The sequence below is a fragment of the Sturnus vulgaris genome, unplaced genomic scaffold (genome assembly GCF_052056855.1).
Source record: "Sturnus vulgaris isolate bStuVul1 unplaced genomic scaffold, bStuVul1.hap1 Scaffold_198, whole genome shotgun sequence".
NCBI lineage: Eukaryota > Metazoa > Chordata > Aves > Passeriformes > Sturnidae > Sturnus > Sturnus vulgaris.
Genome location: NW_028276185.1, coordinates 5,499,693 through 5,517,810, shown reverse-complemented (window position 1 = coordinate 5,517,810; position 18,118 = coordinate 5,499,693). Strand labels below are relative to the sequence as shown.

At 53.4% G+C, this 18,118-nt stretch overlaps 1 protein-coding gene and 1 long non-coding RNA gene across 3 annotated transcripts; both read right to left on the bottom strand.

Moving 5' to 3' along the window:
• Nucleotides 1-7,767: 7,767 nt before the first annotated feature.
• On the bottom strand, nt 7,768-12,489 carry LOC148217925 (class I histocompatibility antigen, F10 alpha chain-like). Of its 2 annotated transcripts, none has more exons than XM_088158395.1 (8): nt 12,381-12,489; nt 10,752-11,015; nt 10,221-10,496; nt 9,759-10,031; nt 9,559-9,666; nt 9,425-9,460; nt 9,274-9,305; nt 7,768-8,242 (listed from the first exon to the last, which is right to left on the bottom strand). In XM_088158395.1, exons 1-7 carry the CDS (start codon nt 12,454-12,456, stop codon nt 9,280-9,282), a joined length of 1,059 nt encoding a protein of 352 aa, XP_088014521.1. In that variant the 5' UTR covers nt 12,457-12,489; the 3' UTR covers nt 7,768-8,242; nt 9,274-9,279. The 2 variants fall into 2 exon arrangements, with proteins under 2 accessions (XP_088014521.1, XP_088014522.1); XM_088158396.1 differs by having other exon boundaries at nt 7,768-8,228.
• A 3,948-nt stretch (nt 12,490-16,437) lies between these two features.
• On the bottom strand, nt 16,438-17,216 carry LOC148217924 (uncharacterized). Its single transcript, XR_015800677.1, has 2 exons — nt 17,079-17,216; nt 16,438-16,660 (listed from the first exon to the last, which is right to left on the bottom strand). It is a non-coding gene; the product is annotated as an uncharacterized LOC148217924 (long non-coding RNA).
• Between the last annotated feature and the right edge of the window lie 902 nt (nt 17,217-18,118).

The window sequence follows — 18,118 nt, the reverse complement described above, 5'->3', positions numbered from 1 at the left end:
GCTCTTCCCACACTCGGGACACTCACAGGCTTCCCTTAGTGGTGACTCCGTTGGTGTCTGGTAAAGGTTGATCTGTCAGAAAAGCCCTTCCCACACTCAGGACACTCGTAGGGCCTCTCCCCAGTGTGGATGCGCCGGTGGACAGTGAGGGTGGAGTTGCGGTTGAATCCCTTCCCGCAGTCAGGGCAGCGGAAGGGCCTCTCCTCTGTGTGAATCCGCTCATGTAGGAGGAGATTTGAGCTGGTGTGAAACCTCTTCCCACACTTGGGACACTCGTAGGGCCTCTCCCCAGTGTGGATGCGCTGGTGGTATTTCAGGGCAGAGATCCACCCAAAGATCTTCCCACATTCCAAGCAGGTGTAGGGCCGTTCCCCTGTGTGGATCACCTGGTGATGCATCAGATAATAAATAGTCCTGAAGCTCTTTCTGCATTTCCCACACTCGTAGGGCTTTTCCCCAGTGTGGATCATCTGGTGTTGGATTAGCTCGGAGCTCCACTTGAAACCCTTCCCACATTCCAAGCACTTGTGGGGCTTCTCCCCTCCAGGAGGCTTCTCCACCAGCTCTGAGCTCTGCCTGGATCTCCGGCCGCCTTCCCGGCTCAGGGAGGGTCTTTCCTCCTCGCAGCTCTCTGGGCTGGGTTTGCAGCCCCTCCTTGTGAGAGATCTCCGGGGCTTTTCCTCCTCCTCCATCTGCCAACGCCTTGGGAATGAAAAATCCTGGTTTGGGGAAAAAACAAGAGGGGAGTGCCTTGAGCTGGCGGTTCCCCCTTGCCCAGGTTCATCCCAGAAAATTATTGGCCATATTGTGTCTGTAAGAACCTCTGAAACACCAAGATTCAGCCCCAAAATCCTCCAAACCTCAAGATACACATCAAAAACGCCCCACAAAGCAAGATTCAGCCAAAATCCCCTTGAAATACAAAGATTCAGTCCCCGCAAAAGAAATAAAGCACCAACTTTTACCCCAATAAAGCTTTCAAACACCAAGATTGACCCTTCAGAAAATCATAGATCCCCCTCTCTGGTCACCTGCTGCATTTGGAGGGGGGCAATGAACTTGGGGCTGCAGGGGTGAGGCTGTAGATAGAGGGAGGGATGGAAACTTCTGTTGCTTCTCTTTTCTGCTCCTCCTTCTCCTGTGTCCCTGCTTTTCCTCACATTTCTCTTCCTCCTACTATTCCTCCTTCTCATGCACAATCCCACCTTCTCCTCCTATATGCATCGTTTGATCATTTTGTTCTTCAACTCTGCTTGTCCCTCCCTCCTCCTGCTGCCCCCAGGCCCAGCACCCACTGCCGGCTCCCTCTTCCCCCCAAACCCACAGCATCCCAGCGCAGGGGCAGCGATGGAGCTGGGGCAGCTCGGGCTGGGGCAGCGCTGGGCTCTCGGCCGCTCCCGCCCGCACTCGCTCCCCACTGCAGCCGCCACCACAGCGCGGGGGGGCCCGGCCTTGGCGCTCCCCGCCTCCCACCTCCCCAAATTCCCCTGCCGGGGGGCGCTGGGGCCCGGGCCGGGCGCAGGTGGCTCCAGGTGGGCAACGCTGGGAGCTGCGGCTCTGCCTGGACACTGCTGCGTCATCACCGCCGCGCGCTCTCATTGGCTCAGCGCTGCCCGAGGGGCGGGGCTGCACCAAGCCGGGACACCCTGCTCCAGGGGGGATGGCCCCAAAACGGGGGACCCCCATGCAAGGAACAACAGCAAAGGGTCTCTACAAACACATGCTGCGAATCCGCTTGGACACAGGGCCGGGGACGTGGACATAAGGAAGTGACAGCAGAAGCCATCAGGGTCAGAAAATGTTATTAATTGACCACACAGACTGCTGCTCAGCCAAGGTCCTGCTCAGTTCATGAACTCCCAGAAGAACAAAGACTTAACAGAGCCAAGAATATCACTAGCTGTACAAAAGTGGAGTGCATATTAAGACCCAAGTACCCAGGGGCTCTCACATCCTTACACCATCTTGAACCAGGTGCCCTCCTCACACTGACACCATTCAGTCCTTGATGGCCAAGATGCTTTCTAGGGAGGCCAGTTACACAGGGTGGTAAACTGTATTTTGCCTTTGAGTGGGAACAAGAGATAGAAGGGAAAATGGAAAAGACATGGACGGTCCTTCTGCAGGGATGCACGGAAGCACCAGCCTTATTGGGGCAAGCCTTGCAGAAAATATCACAAGAATTTACCCCACGCCCAGGGATTGGGTTAATGCAGGATGTGGATGACTTGCTGCAATCAGGAGGACAAGAAGTGGTAGAAGAAGCCTCCGTGAAATGGCTGAATGTTCAGGCTAAACAGCATCTTTAAATATTTGATAAAAAAAAAGGGCAAATGGTGGAGAAAAAGGTAAAATATTTGGGACATATTTTGACTGCAGGCTTCTGGTGTATTGACCCAGAGAGAGACCAGGGAAGCTCAGAAATAACCCAGGATTAAAAAGGAGTTGCAAGAAGTATGACGATTAATAGGAAATTGCAGGATCTGGATTGAGGATTCTCTGTTCTAGCCAGAACACTTTGTGACTTTTAAACACCAGATAGTCTCAATGCTGTGGTATGGATACAAGAAATGGAACAAAACTTAAGATAATGAAATAAACAAATGATTGATGCTGCAGCCATGGCTCTACCAGACTCAGAAAAAAAATTTGAATTGGATGTGGATGTTAAACAGGGCCATGCCAAAGGAATTCTTGTGCTAAAATGTTTAGCCCAGTGGCCAGAGTGGTCTCATTGTCTGCAGAATTGTGCAGCCACAGCTTTAATGGGACCTGAGGCCCAAAAACTGATGGCAGGAGATCTCCTGTTGTTCAAGTCTGGCACCAAGTGAAAGCTTTGATAACCAAAGGAGCCTCTACATGGATGAGCAGTGCTCGGTGATTACAGAATGAAACTTGTTCAGTGGCACAGGAGGATTTAGAATTGAGGACAGGGGAAGGGTTTAACCCAGGCTCCTGTTTGAACAGCCTGCACAGGGGGCTGGGAACAAACCCATGACTGCATTCGAGTGACAGAGCTCCAGAGCCAGGCTGGGAGAGATTTAAGAGACATTCCCTGGCCTGCGGGATAAAATGTGTTTATGGATGGGTCTGCAAGGGCAGGAGAAGGGAAAAGGGCTCCAAGACACGCTCTGATGAAGGAAAGGGAATTAGACCAAGCTCAGGTTACCGCCTGCATGGTCAGCTCAACCGGCAGAGCTGGGTGTGCTTGGAAGAGCCTGGCACTGAAATGCCCTGAGCAGGAAGGCTCAAATATCTTCTGGTGACAGCATGGCAGCTAACAGGGTGAAAAAAGCAATTCTGACTTCTGTTGAGTCGACTGCTGCTGTACTTGAGAGAGAAAACACAGCACTCTCTGATCCTTATGAAAAAGTCCTCTTTATTTTTCTGACTTTTTCTTAAATATCTTTCTTAATGTTCCCAGGTAAGCGCCTGTGATTGGTTCCAAGTTTAGGCTGCTCAGCCCTCTGACCAATAGCCCCTGCAGCTTAGGACAGAATTGAAGACAGACAAGGATGTAACCCAATGAGTTCCAGCCTATCTCTGCTCTCTGGGGGCCTGTCTATTAGGCCAGGCCACTTCTCTTAGCAGTGGCCAAATTCACTGCCCAGTGTAAACCAGCTAACACTGTAACATTGTTCAGCAATCACTGGATCGTTTATTAAGGTATTTCTAAAACAACTCCAAGATAAAGAATTGTGGAAAAAACAGACTCTCAGATGGGGAACTCATTTTACAGCAAAGATCCTTCAGGGGGTTATGGCTACTTTAGGAATACAATGGGACCTCCACAAGCCCTTGCACCCCCAGAGCTCTGGGCAGGTAGAAAGAAGGAATGGGGAAATAAACAAACTCCTTTGGAAGCTGGTGATAGAAACCAAGATGCAATGGATACAGCTTTTGCCATTGGCTTGGGCAAGAATAAGAGCCAGACCCAGGGCAGATATTCAATTATCTCCCTTGGAATTGATCTTTGCAATTCATTGCCCTGGTAATTCTCCACCTAGTGCGGGCTGGAGATAAGGGATGTATATTTCAAGCAGTCTGTGGCCAGAATCCTGTCTCTTGTGAAATCTCTGCCACAGGAAGCTGGGCTGGCACAGAGCCTGCCTTGGCACTTTGCTGTTCACAACATCCACCCAGGCCATCGGGTCCTGCCTAAGGAGTGCAAAGAAGCACCACTGGTGGCCAAGTGCCGTGGCCCATTCCAAGAGTCCCTGAGCACAGAAACAGCCGCCAGCACAGCTCAACACGGGGGGACCCCTCACCCTGGGCTCAGGGGCTCTCAAGCCCCGGAGATTTGGAATTCCCGGCTGCAGGAGCAGCATGGGAGGGCACCACTGACCCTGCACTGAAGGCAACGCAGCAGCAGCCAGGGCTCCACATCGGGCCAAGCCCCTGGGCCTGCCCACAGATCCTCTGCTGAAATCCTCTGCCTGGGCACCCTCCTTTGGCATCTCCACACACTGGGGCCAATCCTTGCTGCTGGAGCTTCGCTGCTTTCTGTGCCTGCACTGCCACAGCTGCTGGGGAAGACAACGGCACAATTCCACTCTGCCCCTCAGTTACACTCACACACTGGGCTGCCCGGGGATTCCATGGTCGGAAATTATACCAAGTTGAAAAATGTTTTCAGAATTATTTCTCTAGGCAGGCTTGATTTGCATTTGTCTTGGAGAAAGGAATTATTAAGTGTGTTTTTAAAGGGATGTTACATTAAATGAACATGAGTTTAACATCTCAACAGACTGGGAATAGCCCAAAAGATACCCACAAGGCTAACAAACATGAAGCAAACATCAAGGAACACCCACCCCAGACACTGCCCCCGGCATACATGGAGGCACCTGGTCTGGAAAAGGCTGAGAAGGAAATCCAGGAATGTGGACCTAATTAACATCAGAGGAAAAGTAATACGGGGCCAATAGGATACCAAATATTAAGAACTATCCAACTTAGAAGCAATGAACACTAAACCAATGGATTCCAAAGGGTTTAAGACTGTATAAAGTTCAGGAAAAATCTAGTAAAACTCACGTGTCATGGAATGATTTTCTCTGCACAACCCGGGCACTTATGTGTGGATGAAATGATTTCTGTTGCACATCCCGACCAGAATCAAGTAATGCCTTGACTCTCTAACACTAAAGATATCAAGTAAAAAGCAGATTGTGGGGGGGCCACATGTGAGTCATGCAACTCCTGCTCTGGAAGAGAACCTTTGGTTCCAGGCAGTCAGAAGAGCTTTAGAAACACAGATTAAAACTGCTGGGGACAAGGACCCATTTATCATTTGTACTACAGCATTAGATTACAAGATGTCCTCGAAATAATAATGAAGCAGACAGACCCAGCTCCTGACCTTCATGACAACCAAACACGCCAAAGATGAAGGCGACATTTGTGGAAAATTAGATTATTCAAACTGCTATTTGCAAACAGATAATAACGGAAAACTGGTGAAATAGATAACAAAGGAAAGTAGAAAGTAGCTCATATTCTGGTAGAAATGTAGAAAGGATGAAAATTAGACAAGTTTTTGGGGTTCCATGGGTTAAACGAATGCAATTCCTCCTCTGATGAGCTGCAGCAACTCTCATCTTTTTACCATGCACGACACCTCGCTGAGTGCAGCTCATTCAGCAGGTGAGCAAGGGGATGCAGGTGGCAGCCAGGCCTCCTGATCCAGAAACGGCTACAAAAGGACAGGCAGTGAGGTCACTGAGAATAATCCCAAACCAAAGAGGATCCAGGAAATGAGAGTGAACCAGTGGTAATTAAAGTCAGTAAAGATAATTACTGAGAAAATAAGAAGAGGATTTGAGTAGAGTAAGATGAATATGCCTGGAGATAGGGCCAGGGATTTGTATAAAAGGAAGTAATGGGAGAAGCCATCATTTTCAGAAACTGTTACTAATTTCCAGAGACAGCTGCTCAGCCAAGATCCTGCTCAGTGCCTGACCTTCGAGAAGGAGAAACACTTAACAGAGCCATGAATATCGGATGTTATACAAAAGGAGAGGTACATATTAACGAGGACATGCAGTAGTCGGATCGGGAAGTCTGAGCCTTCAAAGTACCTCAGTCGGTGGCGAAAGGGAGAGGCGGAATGCAGCCGGGAAAATGAGGATAAAGAGGAGACTGCGTGCTACAACAACTGGAGAGACCGCATGCCAAATGCCGCATGGCCTCTCCCTTTGTTCATGAACGAAGTCACTTTTACAGGACTCCTCTGTCTCCTTTGGGCATACAAACCTCTGGCCACGGGAATTTTCCCGCACAGCCCCGGGCACAGGGCAGACACCTCTGTGCCACCCACAGCAACCGGGACGAGCCAGCGCTGCTCCGGCACCGGCTCCTGCCGAGGCCCCAGCGGGAAGGAGACCGCGGGCAGCCGCTCCCGCAGCGCCCTCAGCCCAGCGCCAACACGGGCCGGCACCGGCACAACCAACCCGCCAGAGCCCCCTGCCGCCCCCTCGGCCCGCAGCGAGCCCCGAGCCCCCGCACAACCGAGCGCGGCTCCCACCTGCGCTGGGGCCGCCTCCGAGCTCCACCGCGGCTTCACCGCCTTGGGCAGCTGCCGCCGCTGCCGAGCCCACACAAACTGTCCGACAATGGCGCCTTTGCTGCACCCCGCCTCATGGGCGGGGCTTGTCCCCGCTCTGCCCAATCAGCGCGCGACAACCAGGAGTGACATTGGCACAATCAGCCAATGGCAGCGAGGGCCGGGCTCTGCACACGGCCCAGCCTCGGCCCGCGCTCTCAGGGCCCCCCGGGCTGTGGGAGGGCAAAGGCGGAGATGAGGAACAGCCCTGGAACGGGCCCGGGCCCGAGCCGCCATTGGCCTGGAAACACAAACAAAGTTCTCCGCAGAGAATGTTGGGCACCAAAATTTCTTTCAGTTTGAAAGACATGTGTTTGCTAGGGAAGGCAGGACTCTCCCTCGGACTGGAGAATGTAAACCCCCTCCCTCTGAATTATTATAATTTTGAAATTAAGGGGGTTTTAATCGAAGATATGAGATAGGAATAACAGTTTCTTACTGGTATGTATAACAAGGCAAGAAAACAACAACTATGGAATTAATAACAAACAGAACCAGGGAGCCTGTGACAGCATTTCTGGCCGAGATGGGAAAGGATGGAGGAGAGGATTTGCTTCTCAAAGCCTTGGGGCAGTCAATCCCAGTGCCCCTGCAGGACTGAAAAGCACTAAGCTAGAACAGCAGGAATGAACAAAAGATGTTGGGCTGGTGGACGAGATGTATCAGGCAATTTTTCGGCAGGAGTTGGAACTGCAGGACGTCCCAGCAGGGCAGGGCAGGGCGGGGCTTCAGCGCAGAGAAACTCAGAGCAGCGCTGAAGGAGCAGCGGGCAGCGGCAGCTGGGTGTGAGCAGAGGGTGATCGGTGCCTCTTTTAGTGAGGAAGGGGTTAATAAGGCCTTAGGTCAGTGGCTGCTCTTACGAGCAGAGGCTCACCCCAGAGGAGAAGGAGCAGCAGCTCTGTGCTGGGTCACGGGGACTTCCTCTCCTTGAGCAAGAGCAGCTCCAAACGTGTCTTCCAAAACCCAAAGCCTTGAGTAGCTGCCCACCCCCGCCCTCCTTTTTACCTGGGCCAGGCCAACCTTTTGTTTTCTAAAGCACTAACCAGTAGCTGCAGTTAGAATTTTCTAGCAATTCATGGGAAAAATTCTATAGGTAAGAAGGAACAAAAGAAAAGAAACCTAACCCCCAATAAATAGGTAAATATGTAACAACAGTAAATATCTAACAGTAAATAAATATCTAATAGATAAATATCAAACAACAGTAAACATCTAACAACAGATAAATATCTAATAATATATAAATATCTAACAGTAAATATCTAACAGTAGTAATGTCTTGCACAGTTGGCTATCATGCAAAGACGAATCCTGATTATTACAAACAGTTCTTTAGGCACAGAAGAGGAATAATTTAAAACATATTTTTATCTGCATCAGTCTCTGTATTTTCAGTTGTTTCAGGAGCAGAACCCTTAACTCTGGAGCAGTGAATCCAGGGTCCTTTGCCAGCAACTTTGACTGAGGTGAGGGTGGTCGGCAGGACTTGGAATGGTCCTCTCCACTTGGCTTGTAGAGGATCACTGTCCCACCACTTCACATAGACCCAGTGTCCAGGCTGGAAGGGATGTGCAGGTGTGTCCAGTCCTATGGGTCTGGATAGCAGGATGGAATTCTGGAGCTTCTGCAACATGGAACCTAAAGCCATTAGATATCTCTGTAAATCCAGTTTCCCCTTCATGTGAATTTAACCTGGAACAGGTGGAATCTGATATGGCTGCCTGTTGTAATGCAATGGGGGTTTTTCCCTTTGTGACAACTTCACCAGCCTGACCGGGTTACAGCGTGGCTAGTAATAATAATAATAATAATAATAATAATAATAATAATAATAATAAGTGGGATGGGAATGATGGTGTGCCTGTGATATCCTTTTAATCCATCTGTGAACATGTGATCTGAGAGGCTGCATCCAAAGACCAGGGGGAGGGATATACACAGGGATACCGAGGGCAAATGTCCAAAGACAAATGAGAATTAGGGACGTGCCTAGGCATGCCTGACGTGTCCTTACAAAGCCCATGGTTTTAGGCTAAAGCCTCTGCATCTGCAGGGCAGGGACCAGACCTAATGTCTAAGGCCTTGCTTTTTAACAGCCTGCCTCCCAAGGTCTTAAATTTGTGCTTTCTTTATAGGGAATTTGGGCTAAATCCCAGTCCATCTCAGCCAAATCGACTACCACAGGAAGGGGCTGGATCCATCTCTGGGGATTGCTCAGGCAGTGATTCCTGCTGGGATGAGAGAGGGTCATGCTGTCACCCTTTCCCTGTCCCCATCCCACAGGATGGACCTGGCTGGAGCCCATGGAGAGCGGGAGCTGCTCCGGAATTCCACCTGATCCTGTCCCAAACTTGCTCCATCCATCCAACTCATCCTGCTCTGGAAGACCTCCCTGATCCCACTTCATCCATCCCACACCAATCCTGCTCCATCTATTCCACGCAATCTCGCCCTACCCATCCTGCCCCAATTCCTTTCTGGAATTCCAACCAATCCTGTTCCATCCATCCCAGCTGATCCCGCTCCAGAATCCAGCCCCGATCCCACTCCACAATTCCATCTGATCCTGCTCTGGACCCCTGCTCTGATCCAGAGTCCCTCCCTGATCCCAATCTATCCAATCCTGCCCTGATCCCTCTCTGGAATCCCACCCTCATCCCTCTCCGTACCTGCGGTCAAGCCGTTGTTCCCACATCATTTCCTGCAGAAAGAGAAAATCCATGAGATTCTAGCACGGATCACACACCAGGATTAACCCCAGGATCCATCCTGAGATCTGCACAGAGGGGATCCAGAGCTGGATCCACCACTGGTACTCACTGGCTGCCATGCTGTATTCATTCCTGTCCCTCTTCCCTGTGGAAAAACAGTGGGATCAGCGTTGGTGGCACAGGATTCCCAGAACAGTGCCAGGTGGATCCATGCCCCTTCCCGGCCCCCATCCCGTGCGTTACCGGATTGGTGCTTCCAGACAACGAATCCAATGAGGACAATGAGGATGAGGACGGCAGCGATGATGGACACAGCGACCACCACAGTGAGATTCCTGCCAGATGTTGGATCTGGGAAACGAGGGATGGTGAGCAGGGGGAGGGGAATCCCCATTTGGGCATTCCAAATTCCCAATTCCCACATTCCACATTCCCAGCCTCACCCCAAGCGTAGATCCCAGGCTCCAACATTCCAGGATGCTCCACCCGGCACCGGTACTGCTCCCGCTCCTCCGGCCGCGCCTCGATCCTGGCCCAGGTGTGGAAGGTGCCGTCGCTGTTGGGAACGATCCCGCCCCACTCCGTCTCCTGATCCCAGATTTCATCCCCCTTCATCCAGTTGACTGCGATGGAGCTGGGGTAGAATCCGTACGCGTGGCAGGACAAGATCAGTGTCCCGTGTTCCTCTTTTCCAGACACATGGACATCAGGGGGCTCTGGAATGGGATAACGGTGAGAGACATGCATGGAATTCCATGGAAATGGGATCAGTGTGAGATCTGTCCATGGAATTCCAGGGGAATGGAATGGGGGTGAGATCTGCCCATGGAATTCCCACTGGAATTACTGCATTCCCAAGTCCTCCGTTCCCAAATTCCACATTCCCAAAGGAATTCTGCTCCCACCTTTGTGGTCCAGCTCCTTCTGCCCGTATCTGACGTATTTCTGGAGCCATTCTGGGCATTCTTGCCCCAGGTAATTTGTCCACTCCTCAGCCTCGTTCTCTTCACGTTCCCAGCGCCTCCTGGTGATCTCAGCAGCGCTGTCGGCCGCCACGAATCTCCTGGATCCCAGGTCAAAGGAGACAAATTCCCCCCCGTCATAGCCACTCCGATAGGATCCACGGACACTCCCATCGGATACAAGTTCACAGCCATAAAGCCACTGTACAGTGTGGAGACCTGAGGGGATTGCACCCACAGAGACCCATGGAATTATGTCCCAGTCCCAGAGCCCCATTCCAGCCCGATGGAGCCCCAGAATCTGATGGAGACCCACAGAGCCTCATCCCAGCCCCATGGATCCACATCCCAACCCATGGATCACAAGATATCCATACCAGCCTAATGGATCCCCATCTCATCCCCTTGGCGCCCTGTGAATCCACAATCAAGCCCCAGCGATCCCATTCCAGCCCCATGGATCCCCCCACTCACCTCTGCTCTGGTTGTACCGGTCCCGCAGATTATCCAGGTTCCAGGCATCCACATCCTGGTCCTTCACGTAGTTCTGGGTCTTCCTATCCCAATATCCCGGCTCGGCTCCATCCTCCATCCACTGTGCCAGTGGCACCGCCCGGCCCCGCTCGCTGTCGTAGCGCTCGAAGGGGATCCCATCCACAAACCCCGTGACCATGTACTGGGGGATCCCTGGGCTGGGCTCCGACACGGCCACGTGCAGGAAATGCAGGGAGTAGAGAACTGGGGGGACACGGAGATTTGGGGGCGTTGAGAGAGTTATGGATCAATGAAAGGGGAACTGGGAGAGATGGAAAGGGGGTGCATGGGGTCCCAGTGTCCAGCAATGGGGGCTCAGGGGACTCCCAGTGCCAAGGAAAGGGGGATACAAGGACTGGGAGAGGTGGGATGGGGGTTCCAGGAAAGGTGCCCAGGAAAGAGAGGTCACAAGGTGGGGAGACCCGGGATAACTGGAATGAGGGGCTCGGGGGCCCTTGATGCAGAGGAAAAGGGGGGCTGAGAAAAGCAGGAATGGGGGTCCATGGGGTCAGGAAAAGGGAGGTCTGGAAATGGGAAAGGTGGGATGGATGGGAAAGGGGGTGCAGGGGGGGATTGGTACTGGATAAGGGAGTGCAAGGAGGTCCCAGTGCCCGGGAACTGGAAATTCAGGGGGTCCCAGAGCCCAGAATCCCCCCTGGGACCCTCCACGACCTGGAAGAGGCGGGATGGGGTACCCAGGGGGTCCCAGTGCACAAGAAAGAGGGTCCAGGGGTCCCTGGAGTTGAGACAAGTGGGTTTTGGGATCTGGGAAAGGCAGGAATGGGGGTCCAGGGGTTTCCTGGGTCACGGGAAAGGGGGAGTTGCGGCAGGGAGAGGCGGGCGGATTCCGGGGACGCAGTTTGGGAGACGCGAAAACGAGACGGGAGTAAAGGGGAATTCCAGGGAATTCATCTGGATCTCCGCTGAGACCAGGACCCCGGGGGACCCCCTGGAACCCCGTTCCAGGAAACGCCGGGAATGGAGAAATGGGGTGACGCAGAAATTTGGGAGATCTGGGGGTCCAAAAGCCGAGGAAAAGGGCGGATCTGGGAATGGGAGTGCAGGGGGCTCCCAGGGCACTGACGGGAGTGCGGGGGGATCCCAGTTCCGGGTATAGGGGTGCAGGGGGGTCCCGGTGCTGGGGAAGGGAGTACGGGGGAGTCCCCGTACCCAAAACCGAGGGTTCAGGGGTTCCAGTGCTGGGGAATGCGTGTTAAGGGGGAGTTTCCTTCCCGGAATTCAGGGCTCAAGGGGGTTCTGGTTACCCAAAATGGAGGTTCAAGGGGTGCCGGTGACCAGAAATTGGGGTTCAAGGGGATCTCCAGATCTTCTCCAGAAGAGAGGGTACAGGAGGGTCCCTGTCCTGTGGAAGGAGGTACAGGTGGGTCCCAGTGCTGGGGAAGGGGATTTGGGGGGGTCACACGACCTAAAATGGGGATTCCGGGGGATGTCGTGCCCGGGAACGGAGTTTAGGGGGGTTCCCGGTGTTCGGAAATGGAAATTTAGGGGGATCCTGGTGCCCAGGAATTGCGGTTCAGGGAGGTCCCGGTTTCGGAGGGTCTCACTCACCTTTTGTCGCGCCCCCAGGGCCCCCCAGGAGCCCCAGAAGCGCCAAGAGCAGCCCCAGACCCAGCGCTGGAGCCATCGCTGCCGTCGGCGGTCGCAGCTGTGGCGCAGCTCGAGAGATGCGAAAGTGCCCGAGGGAGCGCGGGGGGGAGGGAGAAAGGGGGAATTCCAGGAAATTCACCCGGATCCGCACCTGGGACACCTCTGGATCCCTCAGAGATCCACCTGAGACCCTGCACAGCCCCGCACTGCGGGACCCCCGGGCCGGGCTGTGCTGGGCTCCCGGACCCTGCGCTCGAACTCTGCCCGGAACCCGCCGGGTTCGGCCCGGAGCGGGGGGAGCACCGCGATCCAATTTTTCCTGCGGGTGCTGGTCCCACCCCTGGCGGAGCAGGACTGGGCGCTGTGACCCCGATCCCTGATTCCCAGTCTCCTTCTCTCTATCCCTCTCCTGTTCTCTCCTTTTCTTTTGGGTGATCATACATCCCAGAGCGGCTGGAGAGCCCCGTGCCTGTTCGGGTTTCCCAGGAAAAGGAGGCCTGGTGGTGAGGTGCCCCGGGCTGGCCGGGAATGGGGGTCTGGGGGTCCCCGGGGTCACGGAAACAGGGGAGCCAGGGACTGGCAGAGGAGGATTCCCGGGAAAGGGGGTGCAGGGGGGGGTCTCAGTGCCCGGGAATAGGGCAGGGCAGGATCTGGGAAACGACGACGGCTAATGGGAAGGTACTGGGACAGACTGGGACGCCGAGGTACACCAGGACTGGGACGAGAACCCACTGGGAGCAGAACTGGGGCACCAGGATCATGCTGGGACCACACTGAGGGCTACTGGGAGCACGCAGGGGACAACTGATATATACTTACAGAGACTGGCAGTGGCATGGATCATCCTAGGATTGACTGGAATCATACTGGGAGTGATCAGATCTGTAGCAGGGGTGATTAAGAGAAACTGGAATAATGCAGTTGTAACTGGGATCATACTGGGAGCAGCTGGCCCAGGCTGGGGTCATACTGGGACTGACGGCGTCCAACTTGGAGTGGCTGGAATAACACTGGAAGTATCTGGGAGTAACTGGGATTATACTGGAGGTGGCAGGGATCAAACCGGACTCATAGTGGAAGTGTCTGGGAGATACTGGGATCATACCGGGGTGACTAGACTTATACTGGGAGCAACTGAGACCATCGGGGGGGGAAATGGCTTCATAGAAGGTGCGACTGGGTTCATACTGGAACTGGGGCGACACTGAACTCTTATTGAGAGGGACTGAGAGTGAAAGGAACCATACTGGGAATGACTGGGGGCGACTGGGATCCTACTGGGAGTGATTTGGAACATACTGGGAATGCCCAGGATCATACAGGGGGAGACTGGGAACCACCGGGGAGGCGGCCCCAGCGCAGGTGGGAGCCGCGCTCGGTTGTGCGGGGGCTCGGGGCTCGCTGCGGGCCTCGGGGGCGGCAGGGGGCTCTGGCGGGTTGGTTGTGCCGGTGCCGGCCCGTGTTGGCGCTGGGCTGAGGGCGCTGCGGGAGCGGCTGCCCGCGGTCTCCTTCCCGCTGGGGCCTCGGCAGGAGCCGGTGCCGGAGCAGCGCTGGCTCGTCCCGGTTCCTGAGGGTAGCACAGCGGTGGCTGCCCCGTCCTCGGGACGCAGCGCTGGGGCCGCCTCCGAGTTCCGCCGCGGCCCCTCCTGGGCCACCACAGACGCTGCGGAAATGCCGCCTTTGCTGCGCCAGGGGCGCCTCGCCTGCAGCACTGGGGCGGGGCTTGTCCCCCTCTGCCCAATCAGAGCGCGAGAACGAGGAGTGACGGCATATTCAGCCAATCGCAGCGAGGGGCGGGCTCTGCACACGGCACGGACTCCTCCTCCCTTTCCCCGAACTCTGCCATTTCTCGGAAACCTCGCCTGAGGCGGGGCCCTGGCGCTGGGCCCGGCCCGGGCAGGAGGCCAAGGAACCGCTGCTGCCCTGAACCGCCGGGAGCTCGGGGTGAGTCCAGGATGGAGACGGGACCCACCTGCAGCCTCTGTAGGAGCCCGGGCCGGAGCACGGGATGCCTGAGAGAGGCCAAAACCTCTCTGTCTCTTCCCTCCTCACACTGCGCAGGGAACAGAACACATTAGGAAAGGCTCGAGGGTCTGGATAAGGGCGGGGAGAGTTTAATCACTGGTCAATACACCTGACTTGGGGAAATTAATTGAATTTATTATTGTGATAAATGTGATTCGTGCTAATTGTCGTTATATTAGCAAAATTGTATTTAGATCAATAGAAGATAATTGTTACAGAGTGAGGGGGGAGATGGGTGAGACAGGACAAAGGACATCTTCCACATGTTGGGAGTCGAAGGAGGATGTTGGAAGCGAATAGTAGAAGGACATAGGTCTGATAAGTAGCATCTAGAAATAGAATTTTGACCTGGAAATGGGCCAAAATGGGACGATTCCAAGCATGGGATTTAATTCAAGTCTTGTTATGGAAAACATCTGCTCAGTCACACAGTGGGCATGCGCTACCTGCAGGTTACACAGCAGACACTGATGAAGATGATGAGCCTTCATCGGAAATAAGACCCTCAAAAGGATGAGAGACCCCCTAACCCATTAGTAGAGCATGCGCCGTACAACATAGTGATGTAGATTTTAGGAATAGAAACTAGGAGGAGTTCTCTAGAAACTTCTGTAGCACATAGTATATAAATAGGATTTTTGGCCTTGATGCTTTGGTACGTGAGGAATGGGAGCCACTCCCCGTATCCCCGGTCAGTTTTGCTTATGCTTTATACGAACCTCAATTATACTAAATTATATTCTCAAATATATGCATTTTGATTGTATTCTTCTCCAATACTTTAATTGTATCCATTTATAATTGTTACTATTAAAAATTTGCTGCTACATTTAGTCTTGTTGCTTGATAAACTGGAAAAATAGAACGTCATTCATAACATTATCAAACAACTCAGAGCAAGAGAATGAGAAAATAATTCCTAGGAAAACATCTTCCCCTCACCCTTCCCTCCTTCCCGGGTTTCCTGTTATTCTCCATTCCCTCCCCTGTCCCCACACAGGGGATGGGGGTCACAGTCAGATCGTGTCACTGTTCCGGGTTCCTGTCTGCAGTACAGAGGTGGCTGCCCTGTCCCCGGGACTGTACCTTGGAAGGTTCAGACTTCTCGCTCTGTCCACTCCATCTCCCCCTCCAATGTGCACCACACACACCTGCTTTTTTTTTTTTTTTTTTTTTTTAGTAAAACAATATTCATAATTCTCTTGTCTGTTCTTCTCTAGTTCAAGAATTTAACACAGCCTTGGCTGAACAACAGTCCATGCCAATTAGCACCATTTTCTAGAAGTGACAATCTCTTTCGTTCCTTCTTACCTACAAGTCCCTGGCCCTGTTTCCAAGCAGATTCCCAGGGTTTGTTTAAGTCACATTCACCCTGTTCCTTTCACCCGTCACTGCCGGAGCCCCTTCACCTGCTCGCCCTCGCAGGTTCCTCCAAACGCGTGTCCCTGCCCGCGGGCTGGGCTGAGCTGGGCTGAGCTGGACTGGGCCGGGCTGGGCTGGGCTGGGCCGGGCTGGGCTGAGCCGGGCTGGGCTGGGCTGGGCTGGGCTGGGCTGGGCTGGGCTGGGCTGGGGGCAGCGAGCCCGGCAGAAACCAACACCCGCGGGACGCTTTGGTTCGCAGGGCCCGAAGGTCCGGGGTTCCTCCCTTTCCCCTGTTCCACTTGGTTTAGGATTACATTTTTGGAGGGGATAAAAGCGTGTTTTTTCTCCAGCGCTGGGTGGGTTTTTCCCTTGCATGGAGCACTTGGGCCTTCCCCGGGCCCCTTCTGCCCTCTTGCAGAACCAGTGGCATTTCCCACCACGCACAGTTTGTAACTAAGAGGCGGCTGCAGCCGAGGAGGCTCCAAGCGCCTCCTTCCAGGCTGACTCTGCAGATGCCGAGGCTGCTCTGGGCTCTGCCGGGGCTCAGCTCTGGGCGAGGCTGGGCTCGCTCTCCCCTCGCATTGCTCGGGGCAGCTGAGTCACAGGGGGAGAAGGCAGGGACACAAGGGTGTTGAGGTTTTAAGAGAGTTTTTATTCAAAAAACTGCCATAACAAACAGTCCTAACGACCCTAACTAACTAGCAGTGCTAACTACCATAACTAACTGTCCTAACTACTGTAACAAAAAGCTGTTCTCAAGTGCTTTGTCTCCTCTGCTGCACCCGTGGTTGCTTTGCTGCAGCGATCAGAGGGGTCAGGCTGGAGAGAGGCTTGGCTGATGATAAAAATGGGTGCTGCCCAAAGGATAAAAAAGAAAGAAATGAACCATTACTTTCCAGAGTCAAGTTCCTGGACGAAGGGGAATGGTTTGAAACTCAAGAGACGGAAGCGAGCTCAGATTAGGTCTAAGGAAGAATTTTTTTTTACCAGAGGAAACACTGACAGAGGGAGCCCGGAGATGTGGGAGGTGCCTCCTCCCTGGAAGCATCCAAGCTCAGGTCAGGCAGGGCTCTGACCCACTTGAAGATGTCCCTTCTCGTTGTGGGTCACCAGGTCCAGATGACCTCGAATGGACCCAGCCAACCCCAACCAGGCGAGGATTCTGCTTGCTTTGCGTGTGAAAAGCAGCGAGGCTGGAGATTATCGGAGGTCCCCCCCCAAGAAAAGCCCTCCCTGGCGCTGCTGTTTCCCCTGCAGCCACTTCGCGCTCACCTGCAGCAGCTCCTGGGCAGAGAAGCGCCGCTCGTCGTCCGAGTCCAGGCTGCACTCGAGGAAGTCCCGCAGCAGAGCCGACAGGCGCCGCGGCTCCTGCAGCTGCGGGGTCCCGTTCTGCCGGATCAGAGCCCGAGCCTGCAGGAAAAGCAAAGGCAGCACTGTGCCAGCTTCCTTCACACCCACAGCTGCTCACATCGACCCCGGTAACTGAGCCCCAGCTCCGGGGGCAGTTTCCTCCCTGGCAAAAATGCTGCTCACGGCTCATTTTTCTATGCCAGCCAATAACCCCAAACCCTGATGCAGCCACAGCCATTGCAACATCCAAATGATCTTGCCTTGAGAGGCCATTTAGTTGTCTGACTTTGTTAGTAGGAACCTCCATCAGAAACAGCACATTTTGCTCCTCCAAATACGGACACCAGCTTTACAGGCCATTTTCAAGAGTCAGTGTGGTCTGTGTGTGTTATTTCAAAGGATTCTTGCATCAAACACATGTCTGCAGTGCCACTGACACTGAAGTAAATGAATTCCTGATGCTCCATCCCAGAAACTGCCAGGCAAGGAACAGGAGGTTGGGGTTGCTGAAAGCTCAGGCTTGATGACAGAGAAAGTAGCTTGGACTAGGAAAGAAATATGTTGGACTACAGGGATGTTAAGCAATCATCTTCATGTTTTAGATAAGTTTCCCAGTGAGAAAAATCAGGGGGGAGTTCAACTTAAACCTCTCTTAAAAACCTCTTTAAGAAACTCCTTCAGAAAACTTGTTGGGTTTGGGGATGGGTTTTGGGGTTGGTTTGTGGTTTTTTTGCAAGATAACATTAGAGCTGATACACTGGCTGCACGTTTTCAGGTCATCCTCACTGACAGAAGAGCTGCAACAATTTGAAACCCAAAGCAAATTGTTGCTGGAGACTGCAGAATATTCATCTGTGTTCAGGCTCGAGTCCTCTGGGAATTCCCTTCCCAATATGCAGAAACCTCCAGCAGCTCCTCCCAGTGCAGGGTCAGCCTGTGCTCACAGGCCTCTGCAAACCCTG